The following is a 24,230-nucleotide window of genomic DNA, read 5'->3' as shown; positions in this document are numbered from 1 at the left end:
TTAGTTTATTTTGACAAGCATTTTGTATTGATCCACAAAATTAATGTTTAACAGTCAGCAAAGTTTAAATTAAAGTTTCCATATCAAGATAAATGTTCATTTAAACCATTTGTAGATTTAGTCAGAATCACTTTCTGAATCATAATGGTTCTTGTCCATACATGAACTGCAAATAAATTTGTTCATATTGCCTCGCCATCTGGTACACTCTTCGTGATACCATCTGCTGCAGCTTCGACACGAAACCCAAGGTTCGTCGTCATCTTCCAACCATACCATATTGCATTCCTCACACGTTGTATCGTCATCATCTTGTGTGTCAGGTGTAGCATCTTCGTCATCATCTTGTGTGTCAGGTGTAGCACTGGTAGATATCACAGGGGCTTTCTTCGCTATCCTTTTCTTTGGTTGTTGCTGTAGGCCTACCTTCTGTCTCTTGGCTTCTGCTGCTGCCTTCCTTTCTTCTGCTGCCGTCATCTTTTCTGCTGCCTTCTTTTGTCTTTCTTCTTTTCTTCTCTGTTTATCGTCAGCATCTTGTTTTTTCTTTCTCTGCTTTTCTCGCACTTCAGCAATGACTTCGTCAGAAGTTAAGACTCTGGAAGTCGTGGTCTGCCTTTTTCTATTGCTGCTGGTTACAATAGCTGTTGGTACCTGTAGTAAATCTGCAAGCCAATCATTACCTGGTTCTTGAGTAGCTAGTGCACGATGGGTGGATGAGGTTGAAGGCATGTGTACTGATGGTGGTTGTGGGGCTCTGGCAGGTTGTTGATGTTGATCTTCAAGATCACTGTGTGTGCTCTGTGTTGGGTTAGTGGGTAATGGTGATGTGCCCCTCAATGGAGCCGATATAGGCTTTGGATCAGCAACCGGCACGTTTAGCGAGGACACGCTTTGCCCTGGTTCATTTTGAGTAGATGGAATGTTCTCTTCTACAGCGAGGGCGGGAGCGGGGGCCCATGCTTTTGATGGAGCAAATGACTTCTGTGGTACTGCAGTAGGGTTAAACGGGTATATGCCTGTTGACCGGAAACCACTGATAGCATTGGCGATTGTAGCGGCTTTTCCATACGCTTGTCTAAATAAGCCGGAAAATTTGTATCTTGTAACAATCTGCCCTGGATTCTCTCGCATATACTGGGCACATGCCTTGTCATAATTGACCTTTAAAGGGCCATACACTGTGCGATCCAGAGGTTGCAGCCAATGGGTTGTATGGGGTGGCAAACAAAGTAGTTCAACCTGGTTTTCCTTTGCATATTCTAAAGTCCCAATGGATATATGGGACCCATGACCATCAACTATGAGTAATACTGGACAGGCAGGTGGTATGTGCTTCACGAAAAACTGGATCCAGTTATAAAACAGGTCCATGTTCATGTATGATGTATCCGATGTAGCAAACAGTGTCCCTGGTGGAGCATTGCACGTCAGTGCTGGAGACAACCGCGATCCTTTGAAGATAACAAATGGAGGGATACAGTTCCCCACAGCATTCGGGCAGGCCATGACAGTGGTGTTAAACCCGCGCTCTCCACTTGTTTTCGAATGGACTTGCTTCTTTCCCTTGGTGGCCATGATTCTCGGCGGCTTATGGACTGAGGAAAGACCAGTCTCATCACAATTATATATTTGTGCTGGTTTGTTCTTTAAGTCTAGTCGGTCCATTGTTTGATCAAGTAAATCAAAATATCTCCCTACAACAATCTCGTTCATGGCTCTGGCTCGAGCTGCAGACAGTGCCTCAGGCTTCCTTATGGAAAGATGGCTATATCTTCCCTGAAACGTTTTCAACCAGTCATAGCCAGCTTGTTTCGTCGTCTTGTTGAAGGGATGAGGCCTCCCTGACTTTTCCGCGATATTGTAAGCAACCTCACACACCTGTGTTGGTGTGATGCCGAACAGTTTTTCCTCGCATTCAACGAGCCATTCCGCAATTCTGCCTTCTTCATCTTCGGTCAGCACAGTTGGTTTGTGTGCTGGTGCCTTTTCATCGACCTGTCCTCTGTAACGCCTTATAAGGGTGTTCCTGGGCACATTCAGAGCTGCTATGGCTTGCTGCATTGAATCAGCGCTCCATTTGTTCTGTGGTCCACGCTTAGTAGCCACATACTTTCGCACCATTTCCTGGGGAAAGGAATTAAAAAGAACAAAAACCATGAATATTATATAAACTGACACATATTTAATAGGTCAAACTTAGTATGATAATATTGGATACATTTCAGTGATATTTCAGCCAAATTAATGACATTAATTAATTATAACAATTTCTGGGGCTACTGAACCACCCGGTCCACTAGCCCCAGTAAATACCAAATATTTTATAACCACCATTTTAATTGTTTCCCAAATTTGTAAATTATTTTCTATTAACAATAACAATATTTGTTACAAGTATATATATTATAAATACACATACTTGCTCAATATGGATTTGTTATCAAATTATTTCATAATCATGTCTTAATTTTGTAGCTGCATCTGAGCACTAGTGTCGGCCATGTTTAAATCAATCCATCATTGAACAACAAATTTGGCTTATTTTCCTACTAAATTTCCTATCTTAAATTACATATTGCAATTTAATAAATGTATTATTATAATAAATAACACATTCTACTCATTTTAATTTTATACAGGCTTGGTTTTACATAATAAAGCATATTAATAGGAATTGTTGTTGTCATTAAATGTCAACACGACGCCATTTTTAAATCCCTTTTGGCTTTGCAGTTTATAACCTAATGTAGCCTAGTGTACTTGTTGCCATGTAGCACTGTGTGGCATTGACAAAGCGTAACACACATAGCCCTGTTAGTGTACGTATACAGCATCATACTGATCATTTTTACATCACATATACTACTACAATCTACAAAAATATGTGTTCAAACTTACCCCTGGTAATCTCCGCTAAGTAGAGGAAATCTTTTGTCTTCTACACCGCAGTATATGCCCACAAAACCTGTGATTTTTATTGGTAAAATACACCTAGCATTGATGGTAAACAATTTTTGTGGTGGGTTCAGAGATCGTTGAAGTTGAAACTGAGCAATCTTAACTGTTAGAGGGCAGCATGCAAGTAAAATATTGAGATAGCTTAATAGCGGTCCAGTTGCCCTAGTGGTCCAGTAGCCCCAGTCTCCCCTATACTTATCACCAGCTGAAAATTGAGTAAAATCGCAGGAGGTTGAATGGACTTAAGTCTCTCATTTATGACTGAAATAATACGTTGGGAGCCAATGTAGTAGGGGCTGCGTGCTGGAGAGGCAAACCACAAATCAGCAAGTTGTCTAACCACTCCCAACAAAAGGCAATGCATGTAGTCTGCTGGAAAACCATAACAAATTTTAAAATGTGATAAGTTTATTAGAAGGCTTGGTCCTTTCACTCCCCTTACACTCCTTCGCTCATTAAATGCCTGTGTCATATCTTGATGCATATCCTGATCTGTTCTATCAGTATAATCACAAACATCTACTGGGTACTTTACAATTCCCTATACATTTTTCCCTGGGTTGTAGCAAATGCCACATCCGCTGTAACCATTGAATCTGATTCTGTTCTGCATGGAGGATCGAGCTGGCCGGAGCATTAGCACAGCAATACATAGGGTATAATGTACTATGGTTCACGTCATCACCTTATTTCCAAGAGAACCCTTCATTCGACAACTTGTTGGCCTCATACGTAAACTTTTCTAGAAATAATTCGATCTTGGGTTCACTTTTCCCAAACCATACACCTGCTAGAAGTAAATGCTTATTTCTTAAATGTGGTGGTAATTCATTAATCATTATATATATATAGGCCAAATTGTAAATTTTGATGACTGAAAGATTGGCATACTATCCGTATCGAAAGAGTATGAACAATTACAAGGGTTGTCTAATGGCATTCCATTCTCCATCATTTCTTTGTATAATGTACCATCAAAGATATCTTCAATATTGTTTGGATTTATTTTCTGTCGAGAATCTCTGTAAGAGAGATTACAGGCTATATCATTCCTTTCAAAGAGAGCTTTTACTTGCTTCTTCAACTTTGCTGTAACAAAGAAGTTACAATGACTCAGGTCTGTCACTATACATTGATTGGTACATCGTGGGCAAGGCACATCATCGTCTGATAAGTTTTTATATGACTGAACGTAGGAGTAACAAGATAAACAATGAAAGTGAAAGGTTAGATGAATAATATCATTACAGAATATTTTCTTCAAAATAGAAGTGGTTGGTTTAATGATGTATGTTCCAATCAACACATTCAAAAGTTGAAATAAATGTGAAACTGAAATTTTAAAATTAATACCACATGTAAAATAATATGACAAATTCATACACGGACATGTTACTTCAATTTAACAAAACCATAAAAAAACACAATTTTCAATTCAAACAACCTACAATACCTAATAATTTGTGCAATCCCAACAAAGATGTACACATGCATGTCAACACAAATAAACAAAGCCTCTGTACTTCTATGGATTATAATTCAAACTAAAAAATAAACACAAATACTGATGCACACTCACAAACATATTCATACTTACTCCGCTCACCACCCCTCTAACAGCAACCCTCCTCTTCAGAGGATTAATGCGAACATCTTTCAGTGGGAACTCCCCTGGATTCCTATACATGACTAATATGTTCTCGTCATAGGGAAACTGGCTCCCTACAGAAAAAACCTGAAAGAATAAAATGAACAATACAAAATACTACAAATAACTATTAAAAAAAACCTGGTCCAAAATACAATGTACCTACACCAAAATTATTCAATACTTATAATACCACTTCATACAAAATTCAACATATTATTTAATATATTAGACATCCTACAACTACAAACCACTTTTCAAATCCAATTCTATTATACATGTGCCTCTTTCTATTCTTCTAAATACCCAGGTCCATTCCTGAAAACAGATTTTTGGGAATATTAAAAGTCAATTTTATTTCCGGGTTCCCGGACCTTTCCGAGTCTCGTTAAGAAATTTGGAAAATTTGAAGGAAGCATCTCCTTGTATACTGAGTTGAAGAGCTGAAGAAATTGTCTCCTTTGCTTCTGAAGTGGTAATGAGGCAACCCACAGGTAGGCCTCCGGCCACACTGTGGGTTAAAAGGAGAAAGATACGGCAATCGTACCTGTCCATACCACCAGATGAATCTACAAAAACCAGTTCTGCACTATGTGGATGCTTGGAAAGAATGCGATGCATCAGTGGAGTGCAGATGATGATTGCTACTTTGCTGTTTTGTGTTGACATCTTGGCACACTGCAGCCCTTGTTCTTTATTGTACGCTTTAATGGCACAGTCCAGGTCCACCAACATCTGCTCTCCCGGCAGAGAAAGCACCATACGCCTGTTCATAAATCTTCTTGTATAGCCTGAAAATAAGGTAAAAGTAATGAATAAAATTAAGAAATGAAACTTCTGCAAATTAGTCCAATCAAAATGTGAAATAATTCCAAACAAATTGCAACAGGAACCAATGTTCAATTTGCATGAATTCAAAATGGCTGCCATTGAAGACTCTTTTGCCCATATCTCCAAATCTGAGACTGGTGAAGACATTGCCATGGTGTTTATACCAATGCATTTGGATTCAAGGAATATGTTCATAACCTTATTTTTACTAAAAGTATTTTTCCCCCTAACTGTCATAACTTAAACATGGGCTCCAATTACAAATGCACTTAAAGGAAACCAAAACCCTCAGGGCAAATCAATTTTAATGAAAAGAGGGGACAGAGAGAAGCAATTTTAAAAAAAGTTACATCAAAATCGGTTGAAAAATGAGAGAGTTCTAAAAGTTTGAAAAGTCTCAGTTGAGTTTCTATGGTGATCCTCAAATTGGCAATGTTGCTTCAAAATGGCAGGCTTTTGTGGACAACTCTCCATTTGTTTTGTATTACAATTTTCAGATTTTTTCCATTTTCTCTCAAGGGGCAGCTTGTCTCCTTCTAAGCTCAAGATATATCATGGGGAAAATGTATTTTACACAACATATGTTGGGTTCACAAAGAGAGAAGCAGCATCTTCAAAGAAAATAGTATTTGTCCGCTATGTAAATATGGTTACTTTTATCTGTATCTGTAACTGTATGGTTTGGTCATCAAAATGTCCTCTCCAGACACATCTACACTAAGTTTGTGCTAAGTCTCCTAAGACAAGCGCACTGCGTGTGGAAAGACTCGTCTATATTGTTTAAATTTAGCTCTAAATGTTTCCAGGGATGGGCTATTGGCAATTGAAGAAGGAAGGTTGTTCCAGTCCCTAACAGTGTTTACGAACAAGGAGTCCTGGAATACCCTGGCCCTATGACTGGTCTGGAGTAAATTCTGATCATTTCCTCTAGTAGCTCTTGGTCTGCGATGAATGAATTCGTCCAATTGAATACTAACTAAACCATTCTTCATCATGTATAACACGGAGAGTCTTTGATTCTTCCTCCGTGTTTGAAGGGATTCCCAGCCAAAAATGTTCAGGGCCTTGGTAACAGTTCCACCTTCCCCCGATAGTTATCAATATTACACTCCACAAATGGAACCAAACAAACCCACGCTCGCGCACAAGACCTACTACCACCTCCAGGCTAAGCATGCATGGCAATCATAGCGGTAGACAAAATCAAGAGGCCCACTCCCGAACGCTAGCGCAAAAAAATCTGTGCAGCGCCATCTCTGTGAGTGTTCTATTAAAGGCCCACTGCACTACTTGTAGCTACTTGCGCCCTCTATATAACAAACCATGCCTAATCGGTGACCATTGGTCCCCCATGATCCTCTTTTTCTTATGTTAACTGAGAGCTGAGTTGATGAGATAACCACCTGTCCAGTGACCTTGCAGGGCAGTCTAATCCCTCCTGTAAACTATGGCAGATACACTTTAATAGAGAAGCCAATTTTTCATGGAAGACTGAAAATCAATATCTAGCAATTTTGTGTGAGTAAAATCACGAACCAAAAAAAGGGTAGTTTTACAACATTTCATTTTTTTCTTGGAGTCCGTGCAGTGTTGTAGTGCCGTTTTTGTAGATTCATAGCGCCGCATAGGAAATTACTGATTTATTCCCAAAATTATTGATTTTGAGCCTTGTGGTAACTGATTTTCTGTTCTGGAGGTTGGCAGCTCTGTATGTAGCATAAATATTTCATTGATTGATTTGTTATGTAATTCATGTATTACAATTTGCGATATTTATTATTGATTGTATTTCGTATACTAAAAATTGCGTTGGAATTGTAATCTTGTGAACAGTGAACAACTCAGCCATAGGCTGCTAGACATGAACTGTAATAAATTACTGATTTTGAGCCTTGTGATTACTGATTTTCTGTTCTGGAGGTTGGCAATTCTGTATATGTAGCATGAATAATTCAATAATTGATTTGTTATGTAATACACGTATTATTTCAATGATTGCTTTGTTATGTTATATATGTATTACCATTTGCAATACTTCCTATTGATTTTATTTATCATAAAATGGCATTGGAATTGTAATCTTGTGAACAGTGAATAACTCAGCCGGCGGCAGGGGGGGGGGGGGCCCAATTCGTGAGAACATATTTAGCTGCGAAATAGCCAATTGATAATTCGCTCAGTGGGGGGGGGGGGGGGGGGGGGGGGGGGTTAGTGAGCACTATTTTTTTTTTTAATGTTTTGCTCCCGTAAAATTTGAAAATTGCGCCCCCCCCCCCCCTTGAGCGCCAGGGGAGGGGGCCCATCTCCCCCCCCCCAAAAAAAAAAAATGTGTTTCAGAAGGTTTTGGTTCCCTTTAATCACAGTGTATGCATCTCTTTTTTTCTCCATTTGTATCATATGTTTATGTCCTGTTCAATGTTCTTCTTAGAATGCTTTTTGATGTAAATATATTCATGTTTATTCAGGGCCCTATGGAAGACCACTACTTATTGGTGAATGGGCTACCCTGACAAAAGATTAGAAATAAATAATTTAAAAAAAATGGTTATTTCTGCATACATTGTATTTTTAAGAGATCTGACATATTAAATGAATGTGAATCTGCAGCCATCTTCTGGGTTGTATACAAGGTGTGCATGGAACTTTCTTCAAATATTTTTGTTAGTAATTAGGTATTCAAACATTTAAAGAAGACAATGAAGGGTAACTGTCAAAGACAGATTTAGTTCCTTCTATTTTCTACATCCATCGTCTATATATGTCTTGTATTTCAATTTGTTAAGAGCCCGGACATATAAATTAAGATTAGGTAAACAAACTGCACAAATTAGTTACATGAATAGTTCACTCTTCGTATGGATATGTTCTTGGTAATTGTGTACTCATAATACATGGCTTTGTGATACGCCCCCCCCCCCTATACAAATAAGATTTAGAATTATATGGCATTTCTATTATGTTATGAATATATGTGTGCAATAAATACCTTTTAATTTTTTTTTTAATGTCATTAAATTAGGACAATATTGATTGTAAGGTTTGTAGAATGTGAATGGCGTGATTGCGAATGATACCATGTATATATATATATATATATATATATATATATATATATCCTTATGTCGATGGTGAAAGATTCAAGCAATAAACTGTCTTTCGAAACTTACTTTGAGTTGTGTTCAAATGAATTGTGTGTGTGTTTTGTATATTTACAAGTGAATATTAGTTAAATCCAGTGTTAGTATAAGTCCAATATCATTCAGTAGACCTTTAAATGTAAGATAAAGCACGTACAACTCGATCCTATAGATTTCTGATAAACCAACTGAGTGCAATTTCTATAGCCTTTTGCATCACCTATTGAAATGTGCAAACACGACAATGATATGAAAATATTTGAAGAACCACTTGTCTTCAGGACGTCTTAAGGGGGGGGGGGTGAAAGCAGGGGCGTCTCTAAAGGGGGTGTGGGGGACACCCCCCCCCCCCTCACCTGTCAGGGTATTGTCGGTAGAATTGCGGTGTCGTCGGGAAAAAAGGGGGGAGGAAAAAAAGAGAGGGAAAGGGAAAGAAAAGAAAAGGAAAAGAAAGGAAAGAGAGGAGAAGAAAGAAAGAGAAAAAATAGAGAGAGAGGGAGGAGAGGAAAGAAAGGAAAAGGAGAAAAAGGGAAAAGATACAAAAGTAACGAGGGATGAAAGAGGGAAGAGAGAGAGGGGGAGGTAAGAGCCTGAGAGAGGAGGGATGGGAGTAAAAGAGAGAGGAGGTTGTTGGGTGGAGTTGTCTCGTCGAGGGAGCAAGAAAGACACACATAAATATGTTGTTGTGTCAGGTCAGCTGTGTCGGTATTCTTACTCGATCCTCGTGTACTATATCAATGCAGAACTTTGAAGTTGGTAGGATGTGTAATTTCGTGTTTTTTTTCCTACGAACTGGTTTTTATCCGCTGTGACGACTCCGAGAGAGACTACAACTTTAATACTTGTATTTTCTCGAAGTTTCACTTTCCAATAATATCAGCTAAAGAAATCAGAGGTTTAAAACAAACAAGGATTAAGAGTCAAGAAAGGTACAACGAACCGTCTTTTTTCTCTAATATTTTAATAAAAACGCCAAAACTTCCGCGCTTTGCGCAGGAGAGGGAAACTTCATTTAGACAAGGATTAAGATTAGAGAACAGTACAACGAATCTCGTTGTTTCTCTAATAATTCAAGGAAACGTCTAAGCTTCCGCGCTTCGCGCGGGAGGGGTGAAAAACTGAATTAAGACAATCCGGGTTAAAAGTCGCGAACGGTAAATGAATCGTCTTCTTTCTCTCATAATTTAATGAAACGTCAAAGCTGGCACGCCTCGCGCGGGAGAACAGAATTCAGACAAGGATTAACAGTCAAGAACGATACAACGAACCGTCTTTTTCTGTAATATTTTAATGAAACGCCAAAGCTTCCGCGCTTCGCGTGGGAATGGGAAACTTCATTTAGACAAGGATTAAGATTAGAGAACAGTACAACGAATCTCGTTGTTTCTCTAATAATTCAAGGAAACGTCTAAGCTTCCGCGCTTCGCGCGGGAGGGGTGAAAAACTGAATTAAGACAATCCGGGTTAAAAGTCGCGAACGGTAAATGAATCGTCTTCTTTCTCTCATAATTTAATGAAACGTCAAAGCTGGCACGCCTCGCGCGGGAGAACAGAATTCAGACAAGGATTAACAGTCAAGAACGATACAACGAACCGTCTTTTTCTGTAATATTTTAATGAAACGCCAAAGCTTCCGCGCTTCGCGTGGGAATGGGAAACTTCATTTAGACAAGGATTTAGAGAAGAGAACAGTACAACGAATCGTCTACTTTCTCTAGTAATTTAAGAAAATGTCTAAGCTTCCGCGTTTCGCTGGAGGGGGGAACTGAATTCAGTTAAGGATTAAGAGTTGTGAACGGTACAAAGAATCGTCTTCTTTCTCTAATAATTCAAGGAAACGTCTAAGCTTTTCGCGCTTCGCGCGGGAGGGGTGAAAAACTGAATTAAGACAATCAAGGTTAAAAGTCGCGAACGGTAAATGAATCGTCTTCTTTCTCTCATAATTTAAGGAAACGTCAAAGCTTTCGCGCGGGAGGGGGGGGAACTAAAATTCAGACAAGCAAGTAGGGTTAAGAGTCGAGGACGGCACCAATAATCGTCTTCTTTCTATAATAATTAAATCAAACGTCTAAGCTTTTCGCGCTTCGCGCGGGAAGGGGGAAACTGAATTCAGACAAGGATTAAGAGTCGAGAACAGTACACCCAATAGTCTGCTTTCTCTAATATTTTAATGAAACGTCAAAGCTTTCCCTAAGGGGAGTGCGCTTCGCGCGCTCTTTAAGTGATTCGCTTGCTCCCTACCGCCCCCCCCCCAAAAAAAAAAAATAAGATTCTAGCTACGCGCCTGCATATTAATATAAAGTTATGATGCTGACTAAGTTGACAAAACAATTCGTATATATATATATGTCTTTGAGGAAAATGAACATTTGCGCATACGCAAGTACTATAGATAGTTCATAGGAAAAACAGTTTAGCCTTCGGCCCCGGGTTATTTTGTAGACATTGGGACTTTAAATTTTGTCGCTAATAAGTGGCTAGTTTTGTCGGTAATCGGTGACCTCTAGTCCTCTACACACCCCCCCCCCCCCCCTCCCACTGAAAAATGTCTTGCGACGCCCCTGGATGAAAGGTCACTATTTTAAGATGGACCATGTTGGATAAGAGTCTAAATTACATGTGATGACGATGAGATATTATGTAAACCGGACATGGTTTCTAAAGACAGTACAATAATTATATAGGTATATTCCTTCTACTGTACTAACCCTCTGACATGCAAAAAATCCTGAAAAAATTCTCAAACCACGAAGATATCTATGGTTTTCTTTGAAGGCGTCGATGTACGACACCCTCTAACAGTGATTAACAGTAAATTCTCCCAACCATTTTTGAATTTTCCCAACCGTTTTTCCATGAAAAAAAGACATAAAACAGGCTATAAAAAAAACACTTAAATGTCTGGAATGGAATGTAGAGACATTTTTTTCGCTTTGTGACGATTTCCATTCACCTAGAATGTAATTAAATTGTAATAATATAGTTGGGAGAATTAAGGAATCGATCAGATCAGTTTTTCCCAATTTGTATCATGATTAATGGTGTGTTTTCACTCAAATTTTCAGATTCTCTTAAAATGTACATCTTTATTATTATTATTATTATTTATTCCATTCACCTTTAATTGTACATCTAGCATTGAAGTCACTACCTTAGCATCACTATCTCTCATCTGAACAATGTTACCTAATGCTAGGAGTCCACTGGGCCGGCGCCAGTTGGCGCCAGTTTGCGCCAAAGATTATGTGATTGGCGCGTAGTGGCTCGCTGTGGCGCCGAATTAATGTCCGCTCGGCATGTGTCGCCAAGTGGAAATAAACTGGGTGCCATATGGCGTGCGCCAACTGCCACCCGGCTTGCTCCAAAATGTTGCGCCAGTTTGCGCCAGTTCGCGCCATTACACGGCCATTTGATTCCAAAATTCACCCTGTTGGCGCCATTCGCGCCAATAGACGGCTACTTTGCGCCACTTGGTGATTAGTTTGTGCCAAAGGTCGCCAAATTGGTTTGAACTTGCCGCCGCTTGGCGCTACTTGCCGACTATATAAATACCGGCCATCGGCTACCTGGTTCAGACCCTCCTCAGCTGCTGTATGAACAACATCTCTACTAAATATTTACAATTTTGATGTGTCTGAGGCTTTTGATAATGTTGGAGTGATGATGCTGCTCCATCAGAAGAGGATGAGAGATGCTGAGGTGGCCACTGCCTATCAACTTATGCTGGCCAATCCTGAAGAAGAAGAGCCTCCTAAGAAGAAAGGGAAGCACAACTGGTGGTTTAGACCCATGCGCCACCCACAGTTGAGGGCCGAACGTGGACAGTACCACACTTTGATGGAAGAGCCGAGGGAGAATAACAGGAGGAAGTTCAAGAACTACACCAGGGTGTCCCCAGAGATGTTTGATGACCTGTTGGTCAGGCTTACACCCCACTTGCAGAAGAAGGACACCCACTTCAGGAAATCCATTCCCCCTGGTCTCAAGTTGTCCGTCTTCCTGTGCCATCTGGCCACTGGGGCCACCTATGCCGAGCTGTCTTACAACTTCCGAGTGGGCAAGGAAACCATCCAGAAGTTTGTCCCTGATGTAGCCAGAGCGGTAGTGGATGAGTATGATGCAGAAGTCATCTCCCTCCCCACAACCAATGAAGGCTGGCTTGAGGTTGCAGGTGATTTTGAAGCCAGATGGAATCTTCCTCACTGTCTGGGAGCCTATGATGGAAAGCACATTCGTCTCCAGAAGCCCAACAAATCAGGCAGCCTTTACTTCAACTACAAGCAGTTCTTCTCGGTTGTCCTGATGGCTCTGGTAGATTCAAAGTACCAGTTCCTGTGGATCGATGTGGGTGTGGTTGGCCATCAGTCTGATGCCCAGATCTACAACAACAGTGAACTGAAGGAGTGCATTGAAGCTGGCACTTTAGGCATCCCAGATCCATGATGATGAAGAGCACCCTATGCCGTACTTCTTCGTGGGAGACGAAGCCCTATGGCCGTCGTAACATGGACCAACAGCAGAAGATCTTCAACTACAGGCTGTCCAGGGCAAGGCGTGTGGTTGAAAATGCCTTTGGTATTCTGGCTCTGCGGTTCCAGTGCTTCCTTGGCCAGATGAGACAGGAACCAGACACAGTCCGCCTGCTCATTGAAGCTGCCGTCATGCTGCACAACCTCATCAGGAAGCACTATCAGGCACTGGACGTCCGCATGTTGGACCAGGAGGATGCCCAGTACAACCTCATCCCTAGAGCTTGGAGAACTGCCGCCATCACTGTGAGAAAGTCCTGCGATGCCGCCCTGCTGTTATAGGCGGCAAGTGGCGCCGAATGGCGGGCAATCAGGTGGCATTTGGCGCGAAGTAGTCACCAATCGGGTGCCGTTTGGCTCGCGTGGTGGCGCAAACAAGGTGCCCCTTGGCGCCAAGTGGCGCCATGTGGCGCGAAATCTCATTGGCGCAACTTGGCGCGCGCCATTACATTCCAGTGGATTCCAATAGGCGGATTGTTTGCGCCAAAGGGCGATATGTTCGCGCCATTTGGTGCCACTTGGCGGACACTTGGCGCTGATTGCTCGATGCAAGTGGCGCGACGAAAATTTCAAACATTTTGAAATTTTCTTGCCGCCACATTCAAATTTGGTGCCGTTACGCGCCACCACGAGCCAGTTGGGAGGCAGTTTGAGCCACTACACGCCACTAGGCACCTTATTGGCGACACTAGGCGCCACAGTAAATTGCATTGGCGCAAACTGGCGCAAACTGGCGCGGCCCAGTGGACTCCTAGCATTACGGGCCACCACGAGCCAGTAGGGAGGCAGTTTGAGCTACTACACGCCACTAGGCACCTTATTGGCGACACTAGGCGCCACAGCAAATTGCATTGACGCAAACTGGCGCAAAGTGGCGCCGGCCCAGTGGACTCCTAGCATTACTAAGAAGTGTTGGGTTATAATTGTTGACAAGAAGGCAATCATACGTGCTATCACTATTGGTGTAGCCGGGGGAGGGACAAGAGAGTCATGCCCTCTCCCCCGTTTATCCGCTTTAGTTCACCAGTGAACCATACCCCTGCCCCAGGTGTTTGAAGTGGAAATGTGTGCGCGCGTGCGTGTGTGTGTGGGTGGTTGTGTGTAGCTATATATGTGACTCTGTGATGTTATGCGTTACTCCCTCTTCTCGACTATGCCCCTTCCCCCAACCCCCCCCCCCCCCCCCCCCCCCCCCTCGTTAAATGAGTCGGGCTACGTCAGTGAATATCACCGGTATTTACCTAACGGTGATTTCATTATCGTAACAGTAAAGAGTGGGGTACAGCATATTTGTCACTTTTCCCTGTTTTCTTCTTATTGACGCCCTTAACGATGCGTCATTGGGGAAGTTTAGATTTACACGACGAGAACGTGGACCGCCAAGTGTGACATCCTTTCAAGGTAATGTGACGTCCTTTTAAGGCACTGCCGGGCACGGCCCAGTGCCTTAACACAATGTCACACGCGGCAGTCCAAGCTCTCGTCGTGTAAATCTAAAAGTCCCTATTTTGATTGCGTCAACAACGCTAATCAAATCTACGAAGCAGATTAGTGCAAGCGCCAGGTTTTGTGCATGGGAAATGCTTGATCTTTCCATTTTGCATTACATCTTTATACATGACACATCAAAGGCCAATCGCTGACGCACGCATCCGTCAGAAATGACACCTCGCGTAAAGGCAACCTGAAGCTAAAAGGTATGACCTCCAAGCTGGTTTTAGTGTTATTGTTATTAACATTCCTCTTTTTTGTGTTATGGATAGGAATGTATCATGCCCTATACCCCAAAGAAAAACAACCAAAAAATATAAATAATATTAATAATAATAGTTATAATAATGATAGGATAGGAATATAATATTAATCATAATATTAATTATACAAATAATAATAATAATGATAATAACAAAATATTTATTATTGTTAAAATATTATTGATAATAATTGTTTGCATCGATTTCAATGATACTTAAACCGTTAAGAGCCCTACAAGCCAGACACTCTATTCACCATAAGCTTCAAGACAATTTACACTTGAACAACAATCACTATGAACATGACTGACAAAGAAAGCGGACAAAATATACAGTTCCTCAGGTAGACAAAGGAACATTTCTTCACTGCTATTATGTAAAAAAGGAGAATATGCATGTGACACCTGTTCTACACATGTTTACATAATAGAAGTGAAGGGATGTTCCTTTGTCTACCTGAGGAACTGTATATTTTGTCCGCTTTCTTTGTCAGTCATGTTCTTAGTGAATCATAAGCGAGAAAAATTAGGAAGAACGCGTGGTTTTCATACGCAATTCTTGTTGACATTTCAACTGCGTACTTTGTCGTAGGTTTGTAATTGGATCTTTGGAAACATTGACGTATATGTGATTAAAGATAGTCCCCGTATCAATAGGAATTGAAAGGAAGAATAAGAGATAATTACGCGACTAAAATAGCTCACGCCGTGTGATTAAATGTATGAAAAGGGTAAGTGCTATCGACGGCCTGGCTATTGTTCCTAGTATTGGTACTTTATGACAAGCACGTTACAAAATGCGTGTAATGTTGTCTGTCATTTACCTGCGAAGATGCGAAGAAAAATTCATCCACAATCCCAACGTCAACAAAAACGAAATTAATTCAATTTATTGACTAATCAATCAATTAAGAAAGAAATAAAGAACCAAAGAAGAATGAAATAAACATACAAAGGATAAATTAATACAATTAAGTAAATAAACGAACAGACAAATAAGTTAATACATTGATGAATTGATAAATAAATAAATAAATGAATAAATAAGTGACAAAATAGACAAATAAATAGCCCCAAAAAAAGAAAGAATGAATAAGTTCATGAAAAGAAAATGAAAACAAAGATCGGATGAAAACAAAAAGCATAAAAGTACAAAGAGGAAAATGTCTCTTTTAAGCAAGTTCTCTTTTGAATGAATCCTTACCAGGCATTATGAGATAAAAACGTATGCACAATGCAGTCAATACAATTTTATATTCATTAATTCAAGTAATGCCTTTAAATCCGGAAATAATTATGGGTAGTCTCTTGTCTGGAATCCGTGAACTAAACAAACGGTGGAATGGGATATAAATGTAATTGCGTATGTTTTCAGACATGATCAAAATGATAATGATACACTTTATAAATAAATGACCCACAAACGACACTTAATCTTTTTGCATAATTATATTTAGGATGGTTGTGCCAGCCTTTCCGTCTGTAATTAATCTAAATGATTCCGTCGAATAGCTATTCATGAAGCATTCAATTCATTAATCCACCATGGACTCATGGTCGTATGATAACAGCCAAGCTGATCATTTCTAATTATGGGCAATCTAAATAGATCGATACCTCATGATACCAAGGACAATCTAAGTTGTTATTTCCTAAAGAGAGCATCGTGATAGGGAAAAAGCTGTGGTGTTTAGAATGAGTGACTGTTGTCTTTTATATCTCACCTATACATGCAAGCATCTTCTAACTATCCTCAGCTACTATTTTCCCTCGACTTAGGCTCGGGCATGAAAGAAGGAGGTGAGATTGGTTTTCCTATCGCCCGGATAGTCGGTAATAGTTCTGAACGCAGCTTTAAAAAAAACATGGAGAACGAAACCATTCCAATTCAATTCAACTAAATTAAATTAAATTCATTTATTCCATTATGATCCGTAGCTCTAAACATTGGAATAAGCTAAAATTCCCACTCATGATAACCATAAATACCCAATAAGAATCTAAATATATCAAAACAGGCATATATCATAGAACATCATCAGAAATACTTTTAATATAAACAGTTAACTACTATATTATTCATACCCTTACTCAGTTTGTAATTTTTTAGAATGTGGAAAATTGATGTGTCCCGATTTTTGTTTCTTGAGAATGTGACATATAAGGGATGATAAAAATATTCAACAAAGGCCCTAATTCATCCAGCCCATCTTTCATTCTTGTGTTACGAAAAACACAAACAGATTTCGAATTTACCATGAGTATAAATAATTCAGTTGTTAACTTTACAAACTAAGACATAAAGGTACAATTCTGCTACAAAAACAACACCCTCTGCCAAATAAGTGTAGGTGGATGCACATTTGAAACCCAAATTGCACCCTTGTCTCTTAGCGTGTAGGTGATAAGTACAAATAATGAAGAACAATCGCTACTACCTTTCAATAGCCAATCATTAATCGGGATGATACGTTAATTCTGATTGGCTGAAAGTAAGTGCAACACAGCGCAAAAACTAGCGTTTTAGCCAATCACTGTTCTTCTCCTTTATGCTTGATTACGGGAAGCGAGTATTACTGCGTAAACAGTATAAGGTCATCATTCAATTAAAAGGATATTATTGTTTTTACACTGTTGATCCTGCCAATGGCGAATATCCGGTCCTAAATTTGACGCAAATCGAAGCACAATACAACATAAATAGCCTGATTATTTTTCAATTAAAGATAACAATGTGATCATTAGATTAATCAACAAAAATAAAAGTCTGCATGCAGCCTTCGTTGGTGACCGTCCAAAAGTTAGATATTTGACGAAGGTTGCATGGTCACATTTTAATGAAAATTGTATGGAAAATTTGTAAAACAAGTATCATGAAAAGTAATTTTTGGTTTGAAAAAATATTAAAATCATTCAAAGTAAATTCATAAGAAGTTGTGCAAGAAACGAGCCTGAAGTGTATGACATTGCTATGATATTCTGCAATCATTTTGAGCCAACTGATTGATTTCTGGTGTGTTCTTAAAAACCATATATTCTGTTTTTTTAACCTTTTATTTTCTGTATATTTTCTAAACAAAAACAACCAATGTAGAGAACCCTTAAACAGAACTTGGTAGACTTATTTCTTTGGGGCAGCCCCGGCATCATTTGTTGTTCTTGTTTTCCGTTTTTTAATTATTATTATTATCATCACATGTGTATCCTATCATTGTCTCTACTATGTATATGTTATCGTTTAATTTTATCTTCCTGGAAATCAAATACATAGAAAAACATTTATTTACGTTCGTTAAACAACTGAGGCTCTTGGGATTTGTATTATTATTGTACCCTTTTCACAATGCTAATTCCTCTACTTTATAAATATTGCATATAAAGATAGTCGCAAGAAATTATACATGCATTGATCATTTCATGTTTGTATCTCTTGTTATATGACGAACAAAAACAATAATTATATTTTTTTTTCTCTCAAATCACCGCATACCCTAGGATCGGTCTATACGTCTTGAATTTAGGCATAAAAAGTGCAGCAAGTTTAGAACAATTCATGAGATTTGTTGTTTCCTTGCTCGGTCGAAATTCCTCAAATCAAGTTTCGCACTGCTTCTTATACACTTGTATTGAATCGATTTGTAAATCTTCTCTCTTCACCATGCGTTTAGCATATAATATCTTATTCTGCATATCCACAGGTGCAAGTTAGCCCATTCATACACACTAAGAAATAGGGGTACATTTAGGGAGCAGATCGCTGCTACAATAGCAGCCACCTATAGCACGGGTGGCCAACCTTTTAAAGCTCGCGGGCCACATCTAACGATTGTCATAACTTGGAGGGCCGTAGGCCAGGCGGGGGGGGGGGGGGGGGGGGGTTAATCACATATTGAGACATACGGGGTGTGCCGCTCTAATGGGTAACCTTTTTTACAAAAAGAATCCCTAAACTTGGGTCCCATTTTTAACAGAAATATCCTAAACATGGGTCCGTGTTTTCAAAAAATTTATTTAAAAAAAATTCAGGGTTTTAGCCATGCAAACACCCGAAATTTTTATAAAATGGGCTTTACTTTCAACAAAAATCTGCCAAAACAAGGCAACCCTTAAAAATGGGTAGAGGTTACGAGGCTTCAGCGGCACACCCCGTCAAAACCAAATCTGAAATCCCCCCCCCCCCCCACACACACACACACACTCATGTACACACCTGCAATTTTGCAAACAACAAAATCAGTCGAACAAAATCAGGCTTACTTTTTTAGTGTGATTTCTGGCTAACAAAATATGAGGCAAAGTTGTTTACCTTTCTCTTCAATGAAGAAATACTTCAGAGATCAATCCGATTTAAAGTTTCTGTCTCCATCAGAAACTTTCCTTTTCTTCGCACGTCTCGAAATCGATGCCATGTTGGTTTTTATTTCAAACAAAATCAATGACACAGCAGAAAGAATAGGGGACTATCCACGATTAAGATTAATGAAAAAATTAAACGGCGGGAGAAAAGGGTTGTAAGTTTTAAGACAAGTATGGCATTTCAAACATATTTCTTGATTCACGATCGATTGGGCAAAAAGAATTTCCATTTTCGGTTTAACTTAATAAAATTTGGAGTGGATTTTAAAAGATTATTATTATTGTTATTATTTGTATATTTACAAAGGTTACTGCATGTGGAAATAACAAACTGAAATTAACACGGCGAGTGATGTTAATGTCGTTAATGTAGTGTAATGAGAGGGAATTTGAGGAGTTTTGTATAAGCCACGTAACGAATCAATATGTTGTGAATGATGAAAACAAATTATGGAAATAGAGATAGCTGTGTGTAAATGTTTTACTCTATTTCATCGTTGTTATGCGGGCCGCATTTCATTCATTAAGTAATTTTATAATTACTTTTTCAATGCTCCGCGGGCCGCACAAGAAGAGCTCGCGGGCCGCATGTGGCCCGCGGGCCGCAGGTTGGCCACCCGTGATATAGGGTATGGAAATTGCCCGAGTCCTTGTGATCGTGTTATAATTTATGATCATTTTGTATAGACCACCTATTACGCATCTGTATCCGCCATACAACACATTCATTTACAAAGTTTATGTACAATCATGTGCAAAGAAATTGAAATAAAATCTAAATTATAAATCTAATTATAAACTAGTCTCCACAGGGTCCTGGATTATCATGTGCAAAGAAATTGAAATAAAATCTAAATTATAAATCTAATTATAAACTAGTCTCCAACAGGGATCTGGATTATTAAAACTTTATGACACAATAACTTGCTTATTTAATTTCACAAGTTACTACAAACTTAAACCTAGATACAAAAAGTGGAGACATTGTGAAAGCATGAATATGTGGGGAAGAGATAATGGATCAAGGCGGAAGGTGAAGGCCGACCGACAGGCGAGGGGCTGAAGTGAGGGGAAAAGAGAAAGAGGGATACATGCATGTATATTGAAACAGCTAAAGGGAGGCATGACTGCTGTCTATGCTGAGCTTGCCTTATAGTGGCTTTTTACCAGCGCTTGAAATGAGGAAATCTTATCGTAAATTTAGCCGTGTTAGGATACTAACTAACTAAGCAATCAAAATATATTTGTAGAAATCAAGGTTTCTGAAGACCTGCAATAATCACACTATCATAAATTTAGTCGTGGTAAGACGGCTAACTAAGCAATCGAAATGTATTTATATAAATCAAGGTTTCGGAAGACCTGAAATAATCACAATGAGATTCATCATTTGCCTTAGGCGACTCTCTCAATGCGATTCATTTCTACATGTCATTTGCTGTTTCTTAAACATATTCCCTACATTACACATAATTAGGTGAACAGAGCGACGCTTGCCTTTCCTCAGATAATACCTCCTCATTCGCCAGCTTATTGTATCACGTGATCACGCAAGTGATCATCAGTTGCGCCAGCATAATTTGTCGCCTAGTAATCTTGACAACCTGACGTAAACAATGCGCCTGACAGGTTTTCAAGTATTAATTCAGATTGTCTCAACAACGGGCATTATATCTTGAAAGCAAGCTCTAAACTGTGTACTCACTGTATAATAAGCATGCGGTTATGATATTCCTCATGCTTGTCCATTTCGCGATTGTGTATTCTCCAAAGCTACACCGCTTAGCGCTAGCTTGCTGGTTTCTTTGAAGACTCCCTTTCTGATCTACTTACAAATAGCTTCTTCCAAGTCAAGCTTCTCGTGAATACTAATAATATAGTGGGCGTTAGATGAACAAATATGCAGTGAACTTTGTATAACGTGCTTAAAACATTGCGGTTTCCTCATTTGCAGTTTATATTAAATGCCCACAACAGTTTAGCTTTGCAAATGTGATCTTATGAATAATACAAAATCATGATCCAGCCTTCGTGAACGGAAATTAAGGTTGTATGAACTCGCACTGTCACTACTTGTGCATTGATTGTTTCGGAACATTGAACATTGACACTGATGTCTGGAAGTTGTCCATTAAGGTGTGCAGTCTGGCGTTCCTCTTTCACTGCTTCATTTTCTCCATTGTCTCGCGGAGGCAGGATCATCCATCATTTAAGTACACTGTTGTTATAACTCCTTCCTCGTTATAGCGATTTGCCCATTATTGTGTAATTCACACAAGATTTTATTTCTTTCTCGTTGTGACTTTGCTTAGTCAGAATTTGTGCGTTTTTTTTTTGAATAACTGCACTCCCACCCCTCCGGAAAGATGAATTTTACGAGCGATACTACTACCATCGAATATGACGCAACAACGGACAGTCCTGGCGCCCAGGTGGGTATCACCTTAGTCAATACATGTGAACTCGTTTTTGGATCTTTGGGTATCCTTGGCAACCTGATCTGTATCGTAATTTTCAAACGCCGTTCCAAGCATAACCAGACAAATTTCCTAATAATCATGCAGGCTGGAGTGGACTCCATTGCATCTGCTTTGTTAGTGTCCCTGACAATTACCAGTATATTAAACCCGACGGCGCCCTCTCACTGGCTCATGGGCAGTATCTATTGTAAGTTCTGGAAGTCGTATGTGCTCTTGTGGTCATCTTTTGCCATTTCTACCTTCAACTTGAGTATCATCTCTATCGAAAGATACATTGCCGTTGTGCATCCGCTGTGGTACACAAAGATCTTTAAACGATCCTCAATTGTGTTCATTGCCATGTTAACATGGATGATGGCACCCGGAATCAACATCGCTTACAATGTCGTTGTTAACTACTTTAAAGACGGGGTCTGTATGGAGAACTTTGACAAGGCACAAAAGGTTATCTCCATCGTGCTTTTCTTTTGGGAATACTTCTTTCCTTTGTGCATTATGATCTTTTCTTTCGTCTGTATCACACGCAAACTGTTGAAGATGAATAAAGTCTCCAACATGAGGGCAGCCAATGGTCAATTATTTACCGAAACCTCTATGGGATCCCAGGTACCAGGTCCGAAATCATCTGCAGAACGCAAATCCGAACCCTCGTCGGGAAGTTGCGTCACACAGAAGGAAGACAGTCAAAAAGGACATGCCGTCCGACCAACCCCCATGAACCAATCTGTCACACCAAACGTGCCTGACGATCCTGCTGGGTTCCAAATAGCTGTTATTTCTACCACAGTCATGCCTGGATGTTCATCGTGGAAAGTTGATGGCAACAAAGGCAACAAGCTAGACAGCATCTCAAAATCTGTGAACGTCAACCGAGCTAACAATGGCAAGACACCAAGGTGTGTTCGTCCGGCTGGAGCATCAGTTAGGAGGCTCAACACCACTAAGGTCTTATTATTGGTATCCCTAGGGTTCTTCATCTGCTGGTCACCCAATCAAGTGTATTTTCTCTTGCTTAACCTTGGGGTCATTAACTTTTCGTTGGTTCCCTATCGCGTTACAATCGTCATGTCGACTTGTAATACCTGCATAAATCCATTTATCTACGCGTTTCGGATGAAAAGGTTCCGTAATGAATTCATATCAATATTCAAGGGCAGAAATTAAGCGTAACAACATTGAAAATCGCTCAATTTTACATAACATTCTATCATGTCAATATCGTACTTTTTTTCTTCTTCTAATTTCCACCTGGGCGGATTGACTCGAAGGATTTCTTACAGGTGAATTACAAGTTCATAATTTCTTATAGTAGTAACAATATCATAACAATTTAGTCCGCTTCTTGCATAAGTTTTAATGAATAATGTACCTCCTTGCAGTAATCGTTATTTGTAAATTACTAAGAGATACAAAATTAGGTACATGCCTATCTAGTGATAACCTTCATGACTGTCAAAAGCTTCTACGTTTATACACGCTTCAATGTTTGGCCGAATTGCGCCATAGTTCAAAGTCTATAGGTAGCTTGTGCACCACGAAGGCAAGTCTGGCCAAATGTATAAGTGTATTTGGTCAAGAAAATGGCGTAGTGACACTGTAAATGTAAGAACTTATGTCACCTTCACTTCTTCTGCTCTGTAAATATGTTAATATTATTTTGTGGAGGGAAATATTAAATGCGTGCTGTTCATATTACACAATAACACAATTTTGCATATGTATGCTTTACCATTTAAAAGAGGAAGTCTGCTGATATTTTATTCTCGTTAATACATAGGAGGCACATTTCTGCATAATAGACCAGTTCGTAGTTAGCTAATGGTGCAAACTACTCAACGTATTCACAGATATTCTACGCTTGCAGTTATAGTCCACTTGGTGCATTTTAGAATAATCACTGTCATAATCATATAAATGTGCTTCATGATTACCATTTGTTTGCCCTCTTGGGAGGAATACTTACCGTCGGTACATAAAATGAATGATGATTACAATAACTTTCATGAGCACGTTGCACGTATCCAATTATTCTTGTTTTTACAATTCTGGTACAAATTACCTTTATCTGCCGATGCGCAGATTTTATCAACGAACTGGTTTATCGTGCAAACTCTTTTAAAAGGAGATATCTAGATCTTCTCTTTCATGTTTCCGTCTTTATTGCATTACACACTAAATAACTTTTTCGTAATTCCAAATATTTTCTATCCGTGCAATATTTGCATACTTCTGTTTAATAAATTTCATGTAAATCTTTGTAATGACGTCGCTGGCCCTCTGCCTGAAAACTTTTTGAACAGGAGGCGGTATTATTATTAGTTCATACATGTACGTCTGTTATTTCAAGCAATGTTTGCACTGTCCATTTTGTATTTACTTTTTGTGTATGTCAAAAGTCGTAATAATAATAATAATGATATTGGATATTTATATAGCGCACATATTTACCATGCAAGGTGCTCAAAGCGCTCCAATATTACCCCGGCTCTGCTAGGCTACCGATTTCGGTGCTCATAGCATTCCTTCCTACCGGTCCCC

At 39.5% G+C, this 24,230-nt stretch overlaps 1 protein-coding gene across 1 annotated transcript; it reads left to right on the top strand.

The window, feature by feature from the left end:
* Window positions 1-20,951: 20,951 nt before the first annotated feature.
* LOC100892210 (octopamine receptor beta-2R-like) lies at window positions 20,952-23,654 on the top strand. The gene has a single exon (XM_030981623.1). The coding sequence runs from the start codon at window positions 21,579-21,581 to the stop codon at window positions 22,854-22,856; it is 1,278 nt and encodes a 425-aa protein (XP_030837483.1). The 5' UTR covers window positions 20,952-21,578; the 3' UTR covers window positions 22,857-23,654.
* The last annotated feature ends 576 nt before the right edge of the window (window positions 23,655-24,230 follow it).

Source organism: Strongylocentrotus purpuratus, unplaced genomic scaffold (assembly GCF_000002235.5).
Source record: "Strongylocentrotus purpuratus isolate Spur 01 unplaced genomic scaffold, Spur_5.0 spur5_scaffold_12, whole genome shotgun sequence".
Taxonomy (NCBI): domain Eukaryota; kingdom Metazoa; phylum Echinodermata; class Echinoidea; order Camarodonta; family Strongylocentrotidae; genus Strongylocentrotus; species Strongylocentrotus purpuratus.
Note: the sequence above shows the minus strand (reverse complement) of the source record. Positions and strands in the feature narration are given on the sequence as shown.